This window comes from Monopterus albus, unplaced genomic scaffold (genome assembly GCF_001952655.1).
Source record: "Monopterus albus unplaced genomic scaffold, M_albus_1.0 scaffold96.1, whole genome shotgun sequence".
NCBI classification, from domain to species: Eukaryota; Metazoa; Chordata; class Actinopteri; order Synbranchiformes; family Synbranchidae; genus Monopterus; species Monopterus albus.
The window spans coordinates 913,417-929,784 of NW_018127976.1; the positions used below are offsets into that span (position 1 = coordinate 913,417).

A 16,368-nucleotide genomic window follows, 5' to 3' on the forward strand; every position below is an offset into this window, starting at 1 on the left:
ATTTTGGCATCCCTTCATTGGCTTCCAGTGTCTTTCAGGATTCATTTTAAGATTCTTTTATTTGTTTTTAAGTCTTTGAATGGTCTTGCTCCATTGTATCTTGCTGAGCTTTTATTTCCTTATAGTCCCTCTCGGTGCCTCAGATCAGCTGACCAGCTCTTGCTTGAGGTACCGTGGGCCAGGCGTAAACTCAGAGGGGACAGAGCGTTTTCCATTGTGGCTCCTAAGCTATGGAATGCGCTGCCCCTTTACATCAGGCAGGCCGCCTCGTTGGCTATTTTTAAAACTTACTTGAAGACTCACTTGTATGCTTTGGCGTTTGATATGCTATGAGACTCTGTTTGGGCTGAGTTTTGGTTGATAGTATTTTGTTATTTTGCTATGTTGGTTCTTTTATGTTATTTTATTGGTATTTTAATATTGTAGTTGTCACGTTTTTAGATGTTTTGAATTGTATCTTATGTTAAGCACTTTGTTGGCCTCGGCTGTGTTCAAGTGCTTTATACAGTGCCTTGCGAAAGTATTCGGCCCCCTTGAACTTTGCGACCTTTTGCCACATTTCAGGCTTCAAACATAAAGATATAAAACTGTAATTTTTTGTGAAGAATCAACAACAAGTGGGACACAATCATGAAGTGGAATGAAATTTATTGGATATTTCAAACTTTTTTAACAAATAAAAAACTGAATAATTGGGCGTGCAAAATTATTCAGCCCCTTTACTTTCAGTGCAGCAAACTCTCTCCAGAAGTTCAGTGAGGATCTCTGAATGATCCAATGTTGACCTAAATGACTAATGATGATAAATAGAATCCACCTGTGTGTAATCAAGTCTCCGTATAAATGCACCTGCACTGTGATAGTCTCAGAGGTCCGTTTAAAGCGCAGAGAGCATCATGAAGAACAAGGAACACACCAGGCAGGTCCGAGATACTGTTGTGGAGAAGTTTAAAGCCGGATTTGGATACAAAAAGATTTCCCAAGCTTTAAACATCCCAAGGAGCACTGTGCAAGCGATAATATTGAAATGGAAGGAGTATCAGACCACTGCAAATCTACCAAGACCTGGCCGTCCCTCTAAACTTTCAGCTCATACAAGGAGAAGACTGATCAGAGATGCAGCCAAGAGGCCCATGATCACTCTGGATGAACTGCAGAGATCTACAGCTGAGGTGGGAGACTCTGTCCATAGGACAACAATCAGTCGTATACTGCACAAATCTGGCCTTTATGGAAGAGTGGCAAGAAGAAAGCCATTTCTTAAAGATATCCATAAAAAGTGTCGTTTAAAGTTTGCCACAAGCCACCTGGGAGACGCACCAAACATGTGGAAGAAGGTGCTCTGGTCAGATGAAACCAAAATCGAACTTTTTGGCAACAATGCAAAACGTTATGTTTGGCGTAAAAGCAACACAGCTCATCACCTTGAACACACCATCCCCACTGTCAAACATGGTGGTGGCAGCATCATGGTTTGGGCCTGCTTTTCTTCAGCAGGGGCAGGGAAGATGGTTAAAATTGATGGGAAGATGGATGGAGCCAAATACAGGACCATTTTGGAAGGAAACCTGATGGAGTCTGCAACAGACCTGAGACTGGGACGGAGATTTGTCTTCCAACAAGACAATGATCCAAGACATAAAGCAAAATCTACAATGGAATGGTTCACAAATAAACATATCCAGGTGTTAGAATGGCCAAGTCAAAGTCCAGACCTGAATCCAATCGAGAATCTGTGGGAAGAACTGAAAACTGCTGTTCACAAACGCTCTCTATCCAACCTCACTGAGCTCGAGCTGTTTTGCAAGGCGGAATGGGCAAAAATTTCAGTCTCTTGATGTGCAAAACTGATAGAGACATACCCCAAGTGACTTACAGCTGTAATCGCAGCAAAAGGTGGCGCTACAAAGTATTAACTTAAGGGGGCTGAATAATTTTGCACGCCCAATTTTTCAGTTTTTTATTTGTTAAAAACGTTTGAAATATCCAATAAATTTCGTTCCACTTCATGATTGTGTCCCACTTGTTGTTGATTCTTCACAAAAAATTACAGTTTTATATCTTTATGTTTGAAGCCTGAAATGTGGCAACAGGTCGCAGAGTTCAAGGGGGCCGAATACTTTCGCAAGGCACTGTACTTATTACTTTTGAGAGAGTAGGGCTGGTCCACATTCAGAGCAGGATACCAGACACCCTTGGTCCCCTGCAGTATGCCTAGCAGCCCAACAGGGCCACCTCAAACGCTATTGCTGCTGCACTTCATTATTCCCTTTCTCACCTGGAAAAAAGAGACTCCTACATCAGGATACTCTTTATTGATTACAGCTCGACTTTCAACACGGTTACCCCCCACAAACTGTCCACACTAGGTCTGCACACCACGCTTTGTGACTGGCAAGCCCCAGTCTGTCAGGATTGGCAGCAGGACTTCAGCCAGCATCACTACAAATGTTGGCACAGCACAGGGATGTGTCCTCAGTCCCATCCAGAAAGACAACATCATCCTAAAGTTTGCAGATGACACCGCAGTGATAGGTCACATCACTGGCGGGGACAAAGCAGCCTACAGGAGGGAGGTGGTCGGTCTGGTGTCATGGTGCAGGGACAATAACCTCACCCTCAACACAGACAAGATGAAGGAGAGGAGATCTCATCAGCCACTGTTCATCCGCGACCTTGAAGTGGAGAGGGTGAGCAGCTTTAAATACCTTGGCATCCACATCAGTGAGGACCTCACTTGGACACAACACCACACAACTGCTCAAGAAGGCCCAACAGCAGCTGTACTTCCTGAGGACGCTGAGGAGGTTTGGCATGTTGCCTAGGATCCTCAGCAACTTCTACAGCTGCATTGTCAAGAGCATTTTGACCAGCTCCATCACCGTTTGGTATGGCAGCACTACTGCTATGGACCGCAAGTGCCTGCAGAGAGTGGTCAAGACTGGGGAGAAGATAACCAGGACTCCACTGCCCTCACTGCAGAGCTTCTACCACCGCAGAGCTCGCAGGAAAGCTACCTCATCCTCAAAGACCCCACCCACCCCCAGCATGAACTGTTCACACCTCTACCCTCAGACCAGAGGTTTAGAAGTTTGAAATGCAGGACTTCTAGACTGACAAACTCAAACCAACTGCCATCAGACTCCAAACAGCTGACAGCAGTTTACAATCAGGAATTACTTTATGTAATTCCACCTGTACTGTTTACATGCTCAGTTGCACATGCATAATTGCACACCCATTGCTGACTACTGCACATACAACTCCGATGTAGCATACATTATCTTAGTGTTCCCATTATATTTTTATTACATTTCTTTTCACTCACTGTTTAAAGTGTCTTTAGTTTTTGTGCTACTATTTATGGGGAGGCGTTTGTGGCTGCCTCGGTTCCGGACAACCATGACCGTCTGTGCACAGCTCCCCCTTTCATCTTTTTTTGAACACAATGTCAGTTGCATACAATTGTATACAACTAGCTTGTATACAATTAATTTGAATTACTGTTGGGCTGATTGTGACTCTATCATAGATCAATAAGATCATATACTGTACTTTTTGTATTATTCTGGTTATGAAAAGTAACTAGTAACTGAAGTTATAAATGTAGCAAAGTAAAAAGAATATTTGCCTTTAAAATGAAGTCAAAGTAACAAAATGAAAATACTAAAGTACAGATACCTCAAAATTGTACTTGAGTAAAATTAGTTACTTTCCACCACTGTTTAAAATAAATTTAAAAAGTGTTATTATGAGTTAACTGTGGGGAAAAAATGTGATTAGATATTTCTCTAAACAATTATCAAAATATTTGTCAAGTGTACTGTAGAAGCGCGACCTCACAGTCAAACTGATCCTGCCTGTATCTTCACTTGCACATGCGGGCACACACACTCTTATGTAGGCCAGTTAAGTGTGTGTGTGTTTCTGGGGTCATATTGGGATCAGTGAGAATTCAAACATTATTCCTATGCAAACAAAATAAAATAAACATGAGATTACCAAAGGATTTGTGATTGCAACAACTTTCTCGGAACAGTGGTATGTTATCTGACAGAAAACCAGGGGTGCCAATATTGTTGGCAATGACTATAGCTTGTGTGACTGAGGTAGAGAACCTGGGGCCCGTTTCAAGAAGGAGGTTTTGTTGAAACTCTGAGTTTGTTAACCCCGAAATGAGGAAAACTCTGAGTTTTCAGTTCCAGAAACGGAGGTAACTTAAACCCGTGAAAGCGGGGTAAGTTAAACCCGTTTCAAAAAGAGAGGTAATCTAAACTCGGAGTCAGTTACTATGGCAACTTACTCTGTGAACCTAACCTGGTTGGGAGCAGGTTTTGTTCGGGAAACTCAGTTTCCTCCGGGTCTCCGCCCTTTTTTAAAGTGAAAGGTGTTTAATACCTCATTTAATCCTTCAGTGCATTCATAGATTGCACACGTTTCCGTCACGCAGAGACCAAAATGGCGTGTCCATTCATAGAGGATCCTGTAGATGAGGACGCTGTATTAATTTTCAGGGAATTGCATTTACGTCGGGAGAGGATATTGAGGGCACGAGTTGATTTTTTGTCATATCCCCATGTATTTTTATTTGAGCGGTACCGTTTGTCTAGAGAGTCCATAACATATATCAATAATCTTATCCACCCATACATCAGACACATCACCCATCGTGGCCGTGCTCTTACATCCGAGCAGCTGCTTTGTGTTGCGTTACGATTTGTTGCAAATGGCAGTTTGCATCGGGGATGCAGAGCCCATTAGTAAGGCCACAGTATGTAGAATAGTTCGGAAAGTGTGCCTCACCCTCAAGCGCTTTCTGTGAATTTTTGTTGTGTTTCCTGGGCACAAACCCCTCAGAGTCATTAAAGAGGAGTTTCACAGGATTGCAGGTTAGTGGTATTGAATTCGTTTCAGTAAGGCTAATCTGAAAAATGATGATCAGTTAATAACATCTTGCTGTGACCTCTGGAAATAAACTAATAATTAGAATCCCCTTCAGGATTTCCTAATGTGGTTGGATGCATTGATGGGACACATATTCCCATCCATGCACCTCTATGAAAATTAAAATTCAATTCTTATATTATTACATCAGTGTTGGGTCAATTTTTAAAAAAGTATTTTGATTAATGTAATAATTACTCTCCATAAAACGTATTGGATTATTTATTAATCATTACTTTACAAATCCCATATCAACCACAATAGGAATTTTAAGAAAGGGTAGACATAAAACTGCACTTTTAATTCGTACAAAAATCGGTATTTTATGCAATTACTGAAGTTACTCATTCAATTATTGAAGAATTAAGAACCATTCCTTACTTTACAAGTGACAAATAATAACAATACTAACATTATTTAGTAATTACTTACACTGAACACTGTATGATTAAAATGTAAACATACGCATTGACTTTCTTTTTCACCGCTGCAACCGTGTTGCTTTTTTTTTTACGAAATGTGGGCTCGTAGTCACTATATGCTTGTAGTAGCACATCCATTTCTGTCGGGTAAAAAACCCAGACCTATTTTTGCTTGGTCCTGTTGCCATGGTGACTCATAGTGTCTTCACTCCATTGTTCAGGGCTTTTTATAGTCGCGTGGCACGCGCCTAACTCTGAGTCAAACTACTCAGAGTTGATTAAACCAACTCTTTTCAGCTGTTCTGAAACCGAAAACTCCAAGTTTTCCAACTCTGTGTAAGTCAACTCAGAGTTCAGGTTTGAACTCTGAGTTTGTTAAACCTCCTTCTTGAAACGGGCCCCTGGTCAGCTCAATGTAAAAGCAAACAAACAGCTGACTCCTTAGTTCTGGCTCTGCTGTACACTTTCTAACGCTAACAGCAGTATCCCTGCACAGGATTCCATTTCTACTATGCATCACTGACACTCTCAGTGATAGTCAAGGACGGCAGTGATGCTTGGCACACCAAGTGTGTTAAGGAGGTTTAATGGGAACTGTGTTTGCTACACAAAACACGCAGTGTGAATACGTTTTAGTCAATAAATCCCATTTTACAGAGAGAGGTAATAATATTATAAATGACATGGGATTCCCTTCATATTTTGAAGAAATGTTCTCAATCATTTAACCCATTCCCTATAACAAACACGAGGGTGGGTTGCACTGCTTCAGCCTATTTCAACAAACTCCTGTGGTACATTCTTTTCACCACTAGGTTGTTTCATGGGTACTTGAAACTTTGTCACGAACTATTTTTGCTTCAAATGGGTGGAAACTTACTTCAACAAGGCTTCATCTTTCCACCACTGTATATTGTATATTCTTTAAAATAAAAGCTAAATTAAAATTACATCTGTTGAATCGAAATCACACTGAAATGTCTTGTTACAAATTTTACTGTATCATTTTTGTATCTAATCTAATATGTATCAAGCTACATATCAAATCGTGTTAGAGGGAGAGATGCCCCTACTTCTGACACAGCTAGATAGCAGCACTATGTCACTGAGTTATGGAGTAGTGCGGCATGGTAGCACAGTGATCAGCACTGTCGCCTCACAGCAAGAAAGTTCTGATTTTAAACTCTGACCGACCCGGTGCCTTTCTGTGTGCAGTTTGCATGTTCTCCCTGTACCTGCGTGGGTTCTCTCTGGGTACTCCGGCATCCTCCCACAGTATAAAAATATGCAGTTTAGGTTGATTGCTGACACTAAATTGCCAACAGGAGTGAGTGTGTGGTTGTCCAAGTGTCAGCCCTGTGACAGACTGGTGACCTGTCCAGGATGTACCGGGTCTCTCACCCAATGTTAGCTGGGACTGGCTCCAGCACCCTGCGACCCTCTTCAGGATAAGTGGTATAGATAAAGGATGGATGGATGAGTTATGGTGTATTCACACTACAGCAGAAAAACGCCGTTATTTTGAATGTAGTGCACTGTGCACAGAACTGAGCAAGGATGCGCCAAGAGTCCAAATTTTGACTCGTTATGCTGACCTCTGTGCACATAGCCAACCACTGTTTCACCCTGGCTGTGCCTATACTCATAAAATCCCAGTTACAATATGTAACCAATGCTCTGAATTTTCCCAAACTGTACAATATGATCCTCATGTCGAGATAAAGACAACCCATATAGGAAAATATCAGCATACAAGTGCCGTTAACAAGAACGTAAAAAAAAAATAAATAAAAGGCCTAAACCTCCAACACGTAAAATTTGCTATCTACTGCTAGCATCATTAGCATTGTAGCTACGCCATGTTGTACAGCGCCCCCTGGGAATTTCTACACGTGTTTTGGCGGCGACCCGCGCGGAACACTTAGAGCAATACCCTTGTTTTTCTGATAAAATATAACAATAACTTTACGGCTTGGGTAAAAGTGTGGGTGTGGAGTTGAGGACATTGAAGAGGGCGGCGTTTTACTATGTAACACTAACGTTACTTATTAACAAAATATTTTTACTTCTGAAGCCTGACAACCTAATAAAAGACTGGTTTATCTCGGTAGTGGTTAACGTAAAATTGGCCCAAACCTGGCGTTGGTAGCTGTTACCGAGCTTCCTAATGCTAGCTTTAGCTATTTAGCTGTTGTGGTAAGCAAGGCACATGAATGGAAATTCAGCTGTTATCTGTCTTCTGTTATCTTAACACTCGTTCACCCAAGTTACACCAGTAGATACCTATATACGCTCTTTAAATGATGCTGGGGTAACAGTGGCGCAATAGTGTTGTCATTAAGGTCAAGTATAGAAGTGTAAAGTTGTTACTGTCAGATAACGTTATGGTAAATTTATTTTCTGGAAAGGCATCGGCTTAGCAACCTTAGCTTAGCATCCACGACGCTGACAATTAGCATTTGGAGGAAAAAAATAAGTGACTCTTCTTACCGTGATCCTGGTTAAATCCAGCATAAAGGAGCCCATTCCCGTGGGGATTAGACGGTAATAAATTCATTATTTTGACTGAAGAACCAAATGCCAGATAACGCTAACAAGCTTAATTTAACTGCTGCTGTCTGGTGAGTTAACCATCTCAGGAGTTTGCTAACCAGGAAGAAAGAAAACCACTGTTTGGAGCAACATTACGTTGTAGCCAGCCGCCTCCTCCTTCTTCTTCTTCTGGTGTTTATTGGTGGTTTGCAAGCCAACTTAAGGTGCATTACCGCCACCTGCTGGGCTGGAGTGTGGAACGCTAATAGCGCTGTAGGAATACTTAAAAAAAAATTCTTAGAACTGCATAAACTACTACAGTCTATCCAAAATACCCATATCTGATAAATAACTAATAACAACTCTATATGTTGTCTTACACTTGCTGCCCAAAAGACCCTCTAGTGATATATTAGTTGTTATACCCCAGTTCTTTTATTGGACAGATCTGAATGACGAAGGAGTCCGTCTTTCTTCATTTAATGCTGATTTATTTTAAACCAAAAGTAAAAATTACAAAGAGGGAGGGGTTCTGGCCACACCGAATACATTTATAAATTTTGGGCTAACCCCTTACACAAAAATATTACAAAACATCCTGAGATGGAGTCAGTCCGACGGCTCCATCTCTTATCTTATGCTCCACATGTTTCGAGCACTATCCATAACAAAATGAAAAATTTCAATGTGTGTGTTTTGTCATGTGGTGCATAACTAAAACATTCAGACATAATAGTCTAACACAGGATTAATACAAGAAAACAATTGGTGTCAAGGTACACTTTTCAGAATCAACATTCTATCTGTCAACCTTGAAACAGAGCAGACTAGAGCAGACTTTAATTCTTACTAAATTGCATTACTAAAACATTTGATTCAACACATTAATGTCTAATAATTATCTGACAGATTTACTAATTTCTAACAAATTCCCCCTTTTGACACGATTTTTATCATGTCAACCTAAATTAAATGTCCCTGTTGTCCCCAGATTAGGCATCCAAGGAGGGGAGAGGCCCCCCTTTCCACCCCCTCCAGGGAAAGCCCAGAGCTGAGTACCTAGGGCAAAAATCTGAAATAATAACATAAAATAATAGCATGTAAGCTGGTCTTCGTTGCTGTGGTCCAATATGTAAGCTTCTATGTGAAAGCTGAGTATTCATTGCAATTATCACATATTTCAGACAAAAACGTGGAAATGTCTAAACAACATGTAGCAAACAATCATTGGTTAATCATAACATTTGCAGGAGGAATCCATTATGCTGGAGACTAAAGATCATCTTCCAGTATCACACATTTAACACAAAATTCTACTCAATAATCAAAATCAATCACACACCTATGAGTCCACACCACATATGTGTATGCAAGAATATATGTGGGTATGTGTTAACCCTTAGCAATAATATGTAGGGAGGTCACGGTCTTCTTCCCCATCCAAGGGGTTTTCTTCAATCTCAGACTCACCGGGCTCAGTGAGTGAGATCATGGGCATGGTTTCCCATAGAGATTGGTATTGAACCATCTCATAGGCAGGAGTCAATGGGTATCTATTATCAATGGCAGTGGTGATACACTTTAGACAAAGATGCCTAATGCAGGGGATGCAGCCGCATCCACACAGGGTCAGCAAAGTAACTGCTGCTACAAAAGATGTAAGCAAAAAAAAACAATAAATTTTTCCACTTGCCAAAAAATTTTTCAAACCAATCATCTATGTAATTTTGAATTCTTGAATGTTCAACCATCTCTTCTGATAAAATTTTTAACTCTGTCAGGGCCCTAGCATTGGAGCCATCAGGAGCAGTGTTATTAGGAATGTAAGTACAAACACCCCCTTTTCCAGCCAGAATGAAGTCTAATGCCAATCTGTTCTGATACAACATAAGAGAAGTGGCTGCCAGTTGCTCCTGAAACCCAACAGCTAAATCTCTGGTAAGATTAGTAAGACGCTGAACATTAAAATGGACATAATTTATTTGATCTACATTTTTATTTATGGTTACCCACCAGAAGAGGGCAGACTCAAAACCTACAGCCACCTGATCAACTAATTTATATTCATCAGGAACACCACATGGGACACCTATTATCAATATACGTAAGTGGGTGAGAATTTAGCTGGATCAAATATGTCCTGCTGTTTTGAACAGTGTTCCTTAAGGGGATGACTAGATCCTGACAGTATATCTAATACAGAAGCATTTCCCAGGGTAACTGGTGCTATAAGTGATATCATTGTACAAGTACCAAACCAGTCAGGAGGGAGAGTATTAAGCAGTCTATGTCCACCACAATACCAATACACATCAGATCTGGCAAAAGTCAAGCGTGTTGCATTGGCCCATGTGGTGAGATTTAATGTAATGGTGTACCAATCTGAGGAAATGGTACCTAGATTAGTTCCTGTTGCATTAATTTTGGTTACAGAAGTATAATTATTTTTGACTGCAGTAAAGATTGGAGGTACTGCATCTCTAGGTGCCAATGGGTCATAAATTTCCAAATCTCTGTAGGCTGGTGTACTAGGGTTCTCAGTCATATGCAGTGTGTATAATTAGCATCAGATAAGAGAGAAGGCACTGTAAGCAAAGCAGGACAAGATCCTGCACATACAACACAAGAGGTGTTAACACTTGACGTGCTGCATTTTGAACCCATTCAAGCCAATAATTTTTTGCACAAATCCTGTTTCTATCACTAATTTTTTCTGCAGATCAGATGAAGTAGGAGTGTAGTGTGTCATCTTTTTTAGAGCCATCACGAGTGTATAAATCATACAGACTATGGTTATAGCTCGAATTGGTTCGCACAATTATTGTGAATTCCCCTAAAGGATCGGCACCTGAAACATAAGCCCCGAGTACAAACATGTGGCCGTTATCTGTCAAACAGGGGTCTTGAAGTGTTATGTACAAAGGATTACATTGATTTAACTTACAATTATCAGGGGCTGTTCCCTTGACTATAGATAGCCAATCTAACAAGGTCTTGCCCTCACATAAATGTTTCTGAGCCTCAGTCGGTCAGTATCCTCAAGATGCAGGTCCAGTGTTCCATCCTATATCCCCCCAATAAGCACAGAACTTAGAACGAAATAATGACCGCATATTAAACTGGACATAGGACAGTATACAAATGTATTTATCAAACTGTCTTAATTGCTCTTGCTGAGGCCACCCAGAGCAGTCAAGAAATATCAATTTACTTATACCTAGTACATGCTTGAACGGAGTAGGAAGAAATTAGACTTATCTAGTCCTACCCCATGACATCATCTTACAACTTTTAAGTCCTAAGCAATATCTCTACATAAAAAATTATCCTCTACACCACACCAATAATATACTACAGAATTATTACAGAGTGTTAACATTCTACATAATTACATTCATAGATAATTATCTTCTACACCACACAAGTAATATACTAAAGAATTATTACAGAGTGCTAACATTCTTACCCCACACCCACAATGTTCCATCTGATTAGTCATTAAACCTGTTCTTGCATGTATCTTGATTGACACATCCCTTTGTACTTATGTTTAAACTCATCAATTCTAGTACTATTTTTTATGTCCACATTTAAATTATTCCATAGTTTTACACCACTTATGGAAATACAGAATCTTTTTTTGGTTGTACATATAGCATGAATTTTAAAATTTAACTGACCCCTTAAATTATGAATGAATGAATTCCACCAGGTAATACATTTTTCCTGGCTTTTTACATAAACACAGCAGTCTTATATCCCACTATATCCAAATATTTTAACAATTTAGACTGTATGAAAGCTGCATTGGTGTGATCCCTATATCCCATCTTATGCACAATTCTTATCGCTCTTTTTTGTAATATATACAATGGTTGAAGTGAGCTTTTGTATGTGTTTCCCCAGTTTTCAACGCCATACTCTAAGTATGGTAAGTGCAATGAAGAATACAGACTCCGTAGTGCTCTCCCGTCCAAAATATATCTAACCCTTGCCAATATCGATATATTTTTTGCTATTTTATGCTGAATATGTCTGATATGAGATTTCCAGGAAAATTTGTCATCCACTATGACACCTAGAAATTTGATTTCATATACTTGTTCTATATTAGTTCCCCCAATTTTCAATCGAAGTTCGTTATCTAGTCTACGATTCCCAAATACCATAAATTTAGTTTTACTGTACTGTACTGTAAGTACAACACTGTTGTCCAATCATAGTACAAACACCCCCTTTTTTGGCCAAAATGAAGTCTAAAGCCAATCTGTTTTGATATGACATAAGAGAAGTGGCTGCCAGTTGCTACTGAAATCCAACAACTAAATCTCTGGTAAGATTAGTGAGACGCTTAACATTAAAATGGACATAATTTATTTGATCTACATTTTTATTTATGGTTACCCACCAGAAGAGGGCAGACTCAAAACCTACAGCCACCTGATCAACTAATTTATATTCATCAGGAACACCACATGGGACACCTATTATCAATATACGTAAGTGGGTGAGAATTTAGCTGGATCAAATATGTCCTGCTGTTTTGAACAGTGTTCCTTAAGGGGATGACTAGATCCTGACAGTATATCTAATACAGAAGCATTTCCCAGGGTAACTGGTGCTATAAGTGATATCATTGTACAAGTACCAAACCAGTCAGGAGGGAGAGTATTAAGCAGTCTATGTCCACCACAATACCAATACACATCAGATCTGGCAAAAGTCAAGCGTGTTGCATTGGCCCATGTGGTGAGATTTAATGTAATGGTGTACCAATCTGAGGAAATGGTACCTAGATTAGTTCCTGTTGCATTAATTTTGGTTACAGAAGTATAATTATTTTTGACTGCAGTAAAGATTGGAGGTACTGCATCTCTAGGTGCCAATGGGTCATAAATTTCCAAATCTCTGTAGGCTGGTGTACTAGGGTTCTCAGTCATATGCAGTGTGTATAATTAGCATCAGATAAGAGAGAAGGCACTGTAAGCAAAGCAGGACAAGATCCTGCACATACAACACAAGAGGTGTTAACACTTGACGTGCTGCATTTTGAACCCATTCAAGCCAATAATTTTTTGCACAAATCCTGTTTCTATCACTAATTTTTTCTGCAGATCAGATGAAGTAGGAGTGTAGTGTGTCATCTTTTTTAGAGCCATCACGAGTGTATAAATCATACAGACTATGGTTATAGCTCGAATTGGTTCGCACAATTATTGTGAATTCCCCTAAAGGATCGGCACCTGAAACATAAGCCCCGAGTACAAACATGTGGCCGTTATCTGTCAAACAGGGGTCTTGAAGTGTTATGTACAAAGGATTACATTGATTTAACTTACAATTATCAGGGGCTGTTCCCTTGACTATAGATAGCCAATCTAACAAGGTCTTGCCCTCACATAAATGTTTCTGAGCCTCAGTCGGTCAGTATCCTCAAGATGCAGGTCCAGTGTTCCATCCTATATCCCCCCAATAAGCACAGAACTTAGAACGAAATAATGACCGCATATTAAACTGGACATAGGACAGTATACAAATGTATTTATCAAACTGTCTTAATTGCTCTTGCTGAGGCCACCCAGAGCAGTCAAGAATGTTACATGCGTCTACCATTACAGTGGAAGTTTTACCCAAATTAAAAAACAACTCGGGTGGAATCAGGACACTAGCTCTTTTCTCACTGTGTATGTGGGACCTTGTTTTCCACCACAATATGGGTACCACTATAACTAGGCTAATGAGGCCCAGTACACAGAGAACCATACCAGGACAACTGCCTAAACTTGTCAGACTAGGTATTTTGTCTGCTGTCCCTGTCAATGTTTTTTGTTCTCTGATAGATATTACACTAGTGTAGGTCCTCTTCTAACTGTGGCTCTAGTTCTACAGGATTGTATATCAACTCAGGTGATGAGGTTCTTAAATCATCATTCACTGTCCGTCCAGCTGGATCTTCAGCTGGAGAACAATTTGTCTTATGCATCCAGTTACCTAAAACTTGTTCTCCGTGAGCCACAGTTTAACACAGTGTGTGGTAGCTTCTGCTACCCTGTAGGGTCCTTTCCTACGTGGTTCTGACCAGTGAAGTTTATGCACTTTTCGATAGACCCAGCTGTCCACTGCAGCTGGTGTTGGTTCCACAGGTTGGTCCCTGCGCAGGATTTCGACAACCTGTTCAGAGACACTCATCACCTCGTTGTTCAATCGTCTGCCATACTCACTCATGTCAGCATGCTGCAAAAGAAGAGGTGTTGAATCTCTAGGCATAACAGTTAGAGGACAGGGTATCTTTCTCCCTGTCAAGATTTCATGTGGGATTACATTAAGCGTCGCATTCGGAGTGGACCTGAGGTTGAAAAATACAATAGGTAGAGCTTCAACCCAGGTTAAGTTGGTGTCTGCGCAGACTTTCACGAGCCCTTCTTTTATAGTTCTGTTTGCACACTCAACAAGCCCTTGAGAGGCTGCATGATAGACAGCCCCAAACTTATGTTTTATCCCAAACATCTGCTCAACCAGACGTAGATCATCATTTGAGAAGTGTGTTCCATTATAAGATTTGATAATCTCAGGTACCCCAAACCGGGGATCACTTTCCTAGTGAGCCACTTGATTACCTCTTTACCTGTCTCTGTTTTCATGGGTACAGCCTCTACCCATTTGGAAAACGGATCCACACAGACAAGTAAATAATGTTTTCCTTCAACTCTTTTGCCAGCTCCCATATTTGTGAAATCAACAACAATCTCTTTTCAGGGAACATCTGGAACTGGAAATCCCCCTAGCCCCGCCTTCAGCGTGGCTCTGGGGTTGAACTGATTACATGTCTCACATGTTGCAACAGAGTACTTGGTGATATCCCTCAAATGCAGATGCCACCAATTTTGAGAGATCAGACTATTAATCTTGGAGCTTGCACAGTGTCCTCTACTGTGCGCCTCTTGACACAGCAAACTAAGTAGTCCTGCCGGGGCTACTATTTTACCTTCGTGGTTTCTCCACAGTCCCGTCTGATCCTTAGACGCTCCTTTGCCTAGCCACGCCTGCTTTTCAGTAGGAGCAGCTTTATTCTGTATTTCCCTGATAGTCTGCAAGCCCAACTCTGTCTCACAAACATGACCCCCTTCTGCAGGGTCTTGATTCATCTGTTTAGCTCCCTGAGCTGGACCTCCTGGGTCCCGAGTGCCTGTACCAGGCTCCTTAAACTCTGACCCCTTAGGTCTGGATCCTGTCTGTACTGAGCTTAGGTCCCCCTTAGGTCTTGGATCCCTTTCATAGCTCCCTGAGCTACCTGATATCCATCTGCTACTTTGGCAGCCAAATCAGCCGCATTATTATCTCTGTTTGTCAGATTCTCTGTTTTCTGATGTCCCTTGCACTTAATAATTGCCACCTGCTTTGGTAGCAACAACGCTTGCTCTAATTCCAATAACTGCTGCAAGTGCTTTAGAAATCAAATAGTAATCAATATATCTGTTAAAATAGTAATCAATATATCTGTTAAAATGTTAATCAATAAGTTTACAAACAAATTCACTTACTGCCAATGCCTCATGTAGCAAACTGAAACAGGATTCATAAGGATTGTTTAACCCAAACGTGAGCTCACGGCAAACGCTCTCAGTAACACTTCCTGACTGAAAATACAATAGCTTCCTGAATGCAAACTACAAAATAAGAGCCTGCCCTTCACAATAAGAGTCATGTTATGGTATTAGAATTACACCACAGTGACAGCAAGGAATCAGTGGCTGTCATAATGGTTCCTGAGTCAGGAGCTGCTAACAAAAGGTCATCAACATATTGTAACAAAGTGACCCCAGGTGGAAGTGAGAGATCCTTCAAGTTTTGCAAAAACGTGGTTAAAGATGGAGAGGGAGTCAATGAAACCCTGCGGCAGCCACCGGTAGGTAAATTGTTGTCCCTGATACATGAAAGCAAACAAATCACGTGAGTCAGGGTGCAGTAGCACAGAGAAAAAGGCATTTGCCAGATCAATGCATGTGAAAAACTTGTGTGATGAGCTTATAACATTGAGCAAGGTGTAAGGATTTGGAGTGGCATAGCTTGTAGGGACTACAAGTTTGTTTACAGATCGAAGGTCATGAACCATCCTGTAGTCAGGTTTCCCAGCCTTAGGCACCGGATTTATAGGTGTGTTCCAAGGAATAGAAGTAGGAATTAAAACTCCAGCTTGCAAAAGCCCTTTAATTCTGTTTTGGATACCACTAATTTGGTCAGGCTTCAGTGGATACTGAGCTCTGTACACTGGTACCGCCCCAGCATGTAGACATATGATGATAGGCTCCACATGGAGAAGTCCCACATCTGTAGGACCAGAGGACCAGAGAGAAGTGGGCAGACTATCTAACAATGTCTGAGTGAGCGAGTGATCTATGTTCTCTCTGCCATGACTCCTCGGAAGAAAACACGTTTTCAGTGTTAATGGCAACTGTGAGGCATGATTAAT

At 40.8% G+C, this 16,368-nt stretch overlaps 1 protein-coding gene across 2 annotated transcripts in view; it reads right to left on the reverse strand.

Moving 5' to 3' along the window:
• Positions 1–8,068, reverse strand: part of wdr45b (WD repeat domain 45B) — a 58,783-nt gene extending 50,715 nt beyond the window's left edge. The window contains exon 1 of one of the 2 annotated variants that reach the window (XM_020608940.1): positions 7,857–8,068. In XM_020608940.1, coding sequence (XP_020464596.1) covers positions 7,857–7,923 — 67 coding nt within the window. In that variant the 5' untranslated portion in view covers positions 7,924–8,068. The remainder of the gene's footprint in view (positions 1–7,856) is intronic. The other variant, XM_020608939.1, reaches the window with a different exon arrangement.
• Between the last annotated feature and the right edge of the window lie 8,300 nt (positions 8,069–16,368).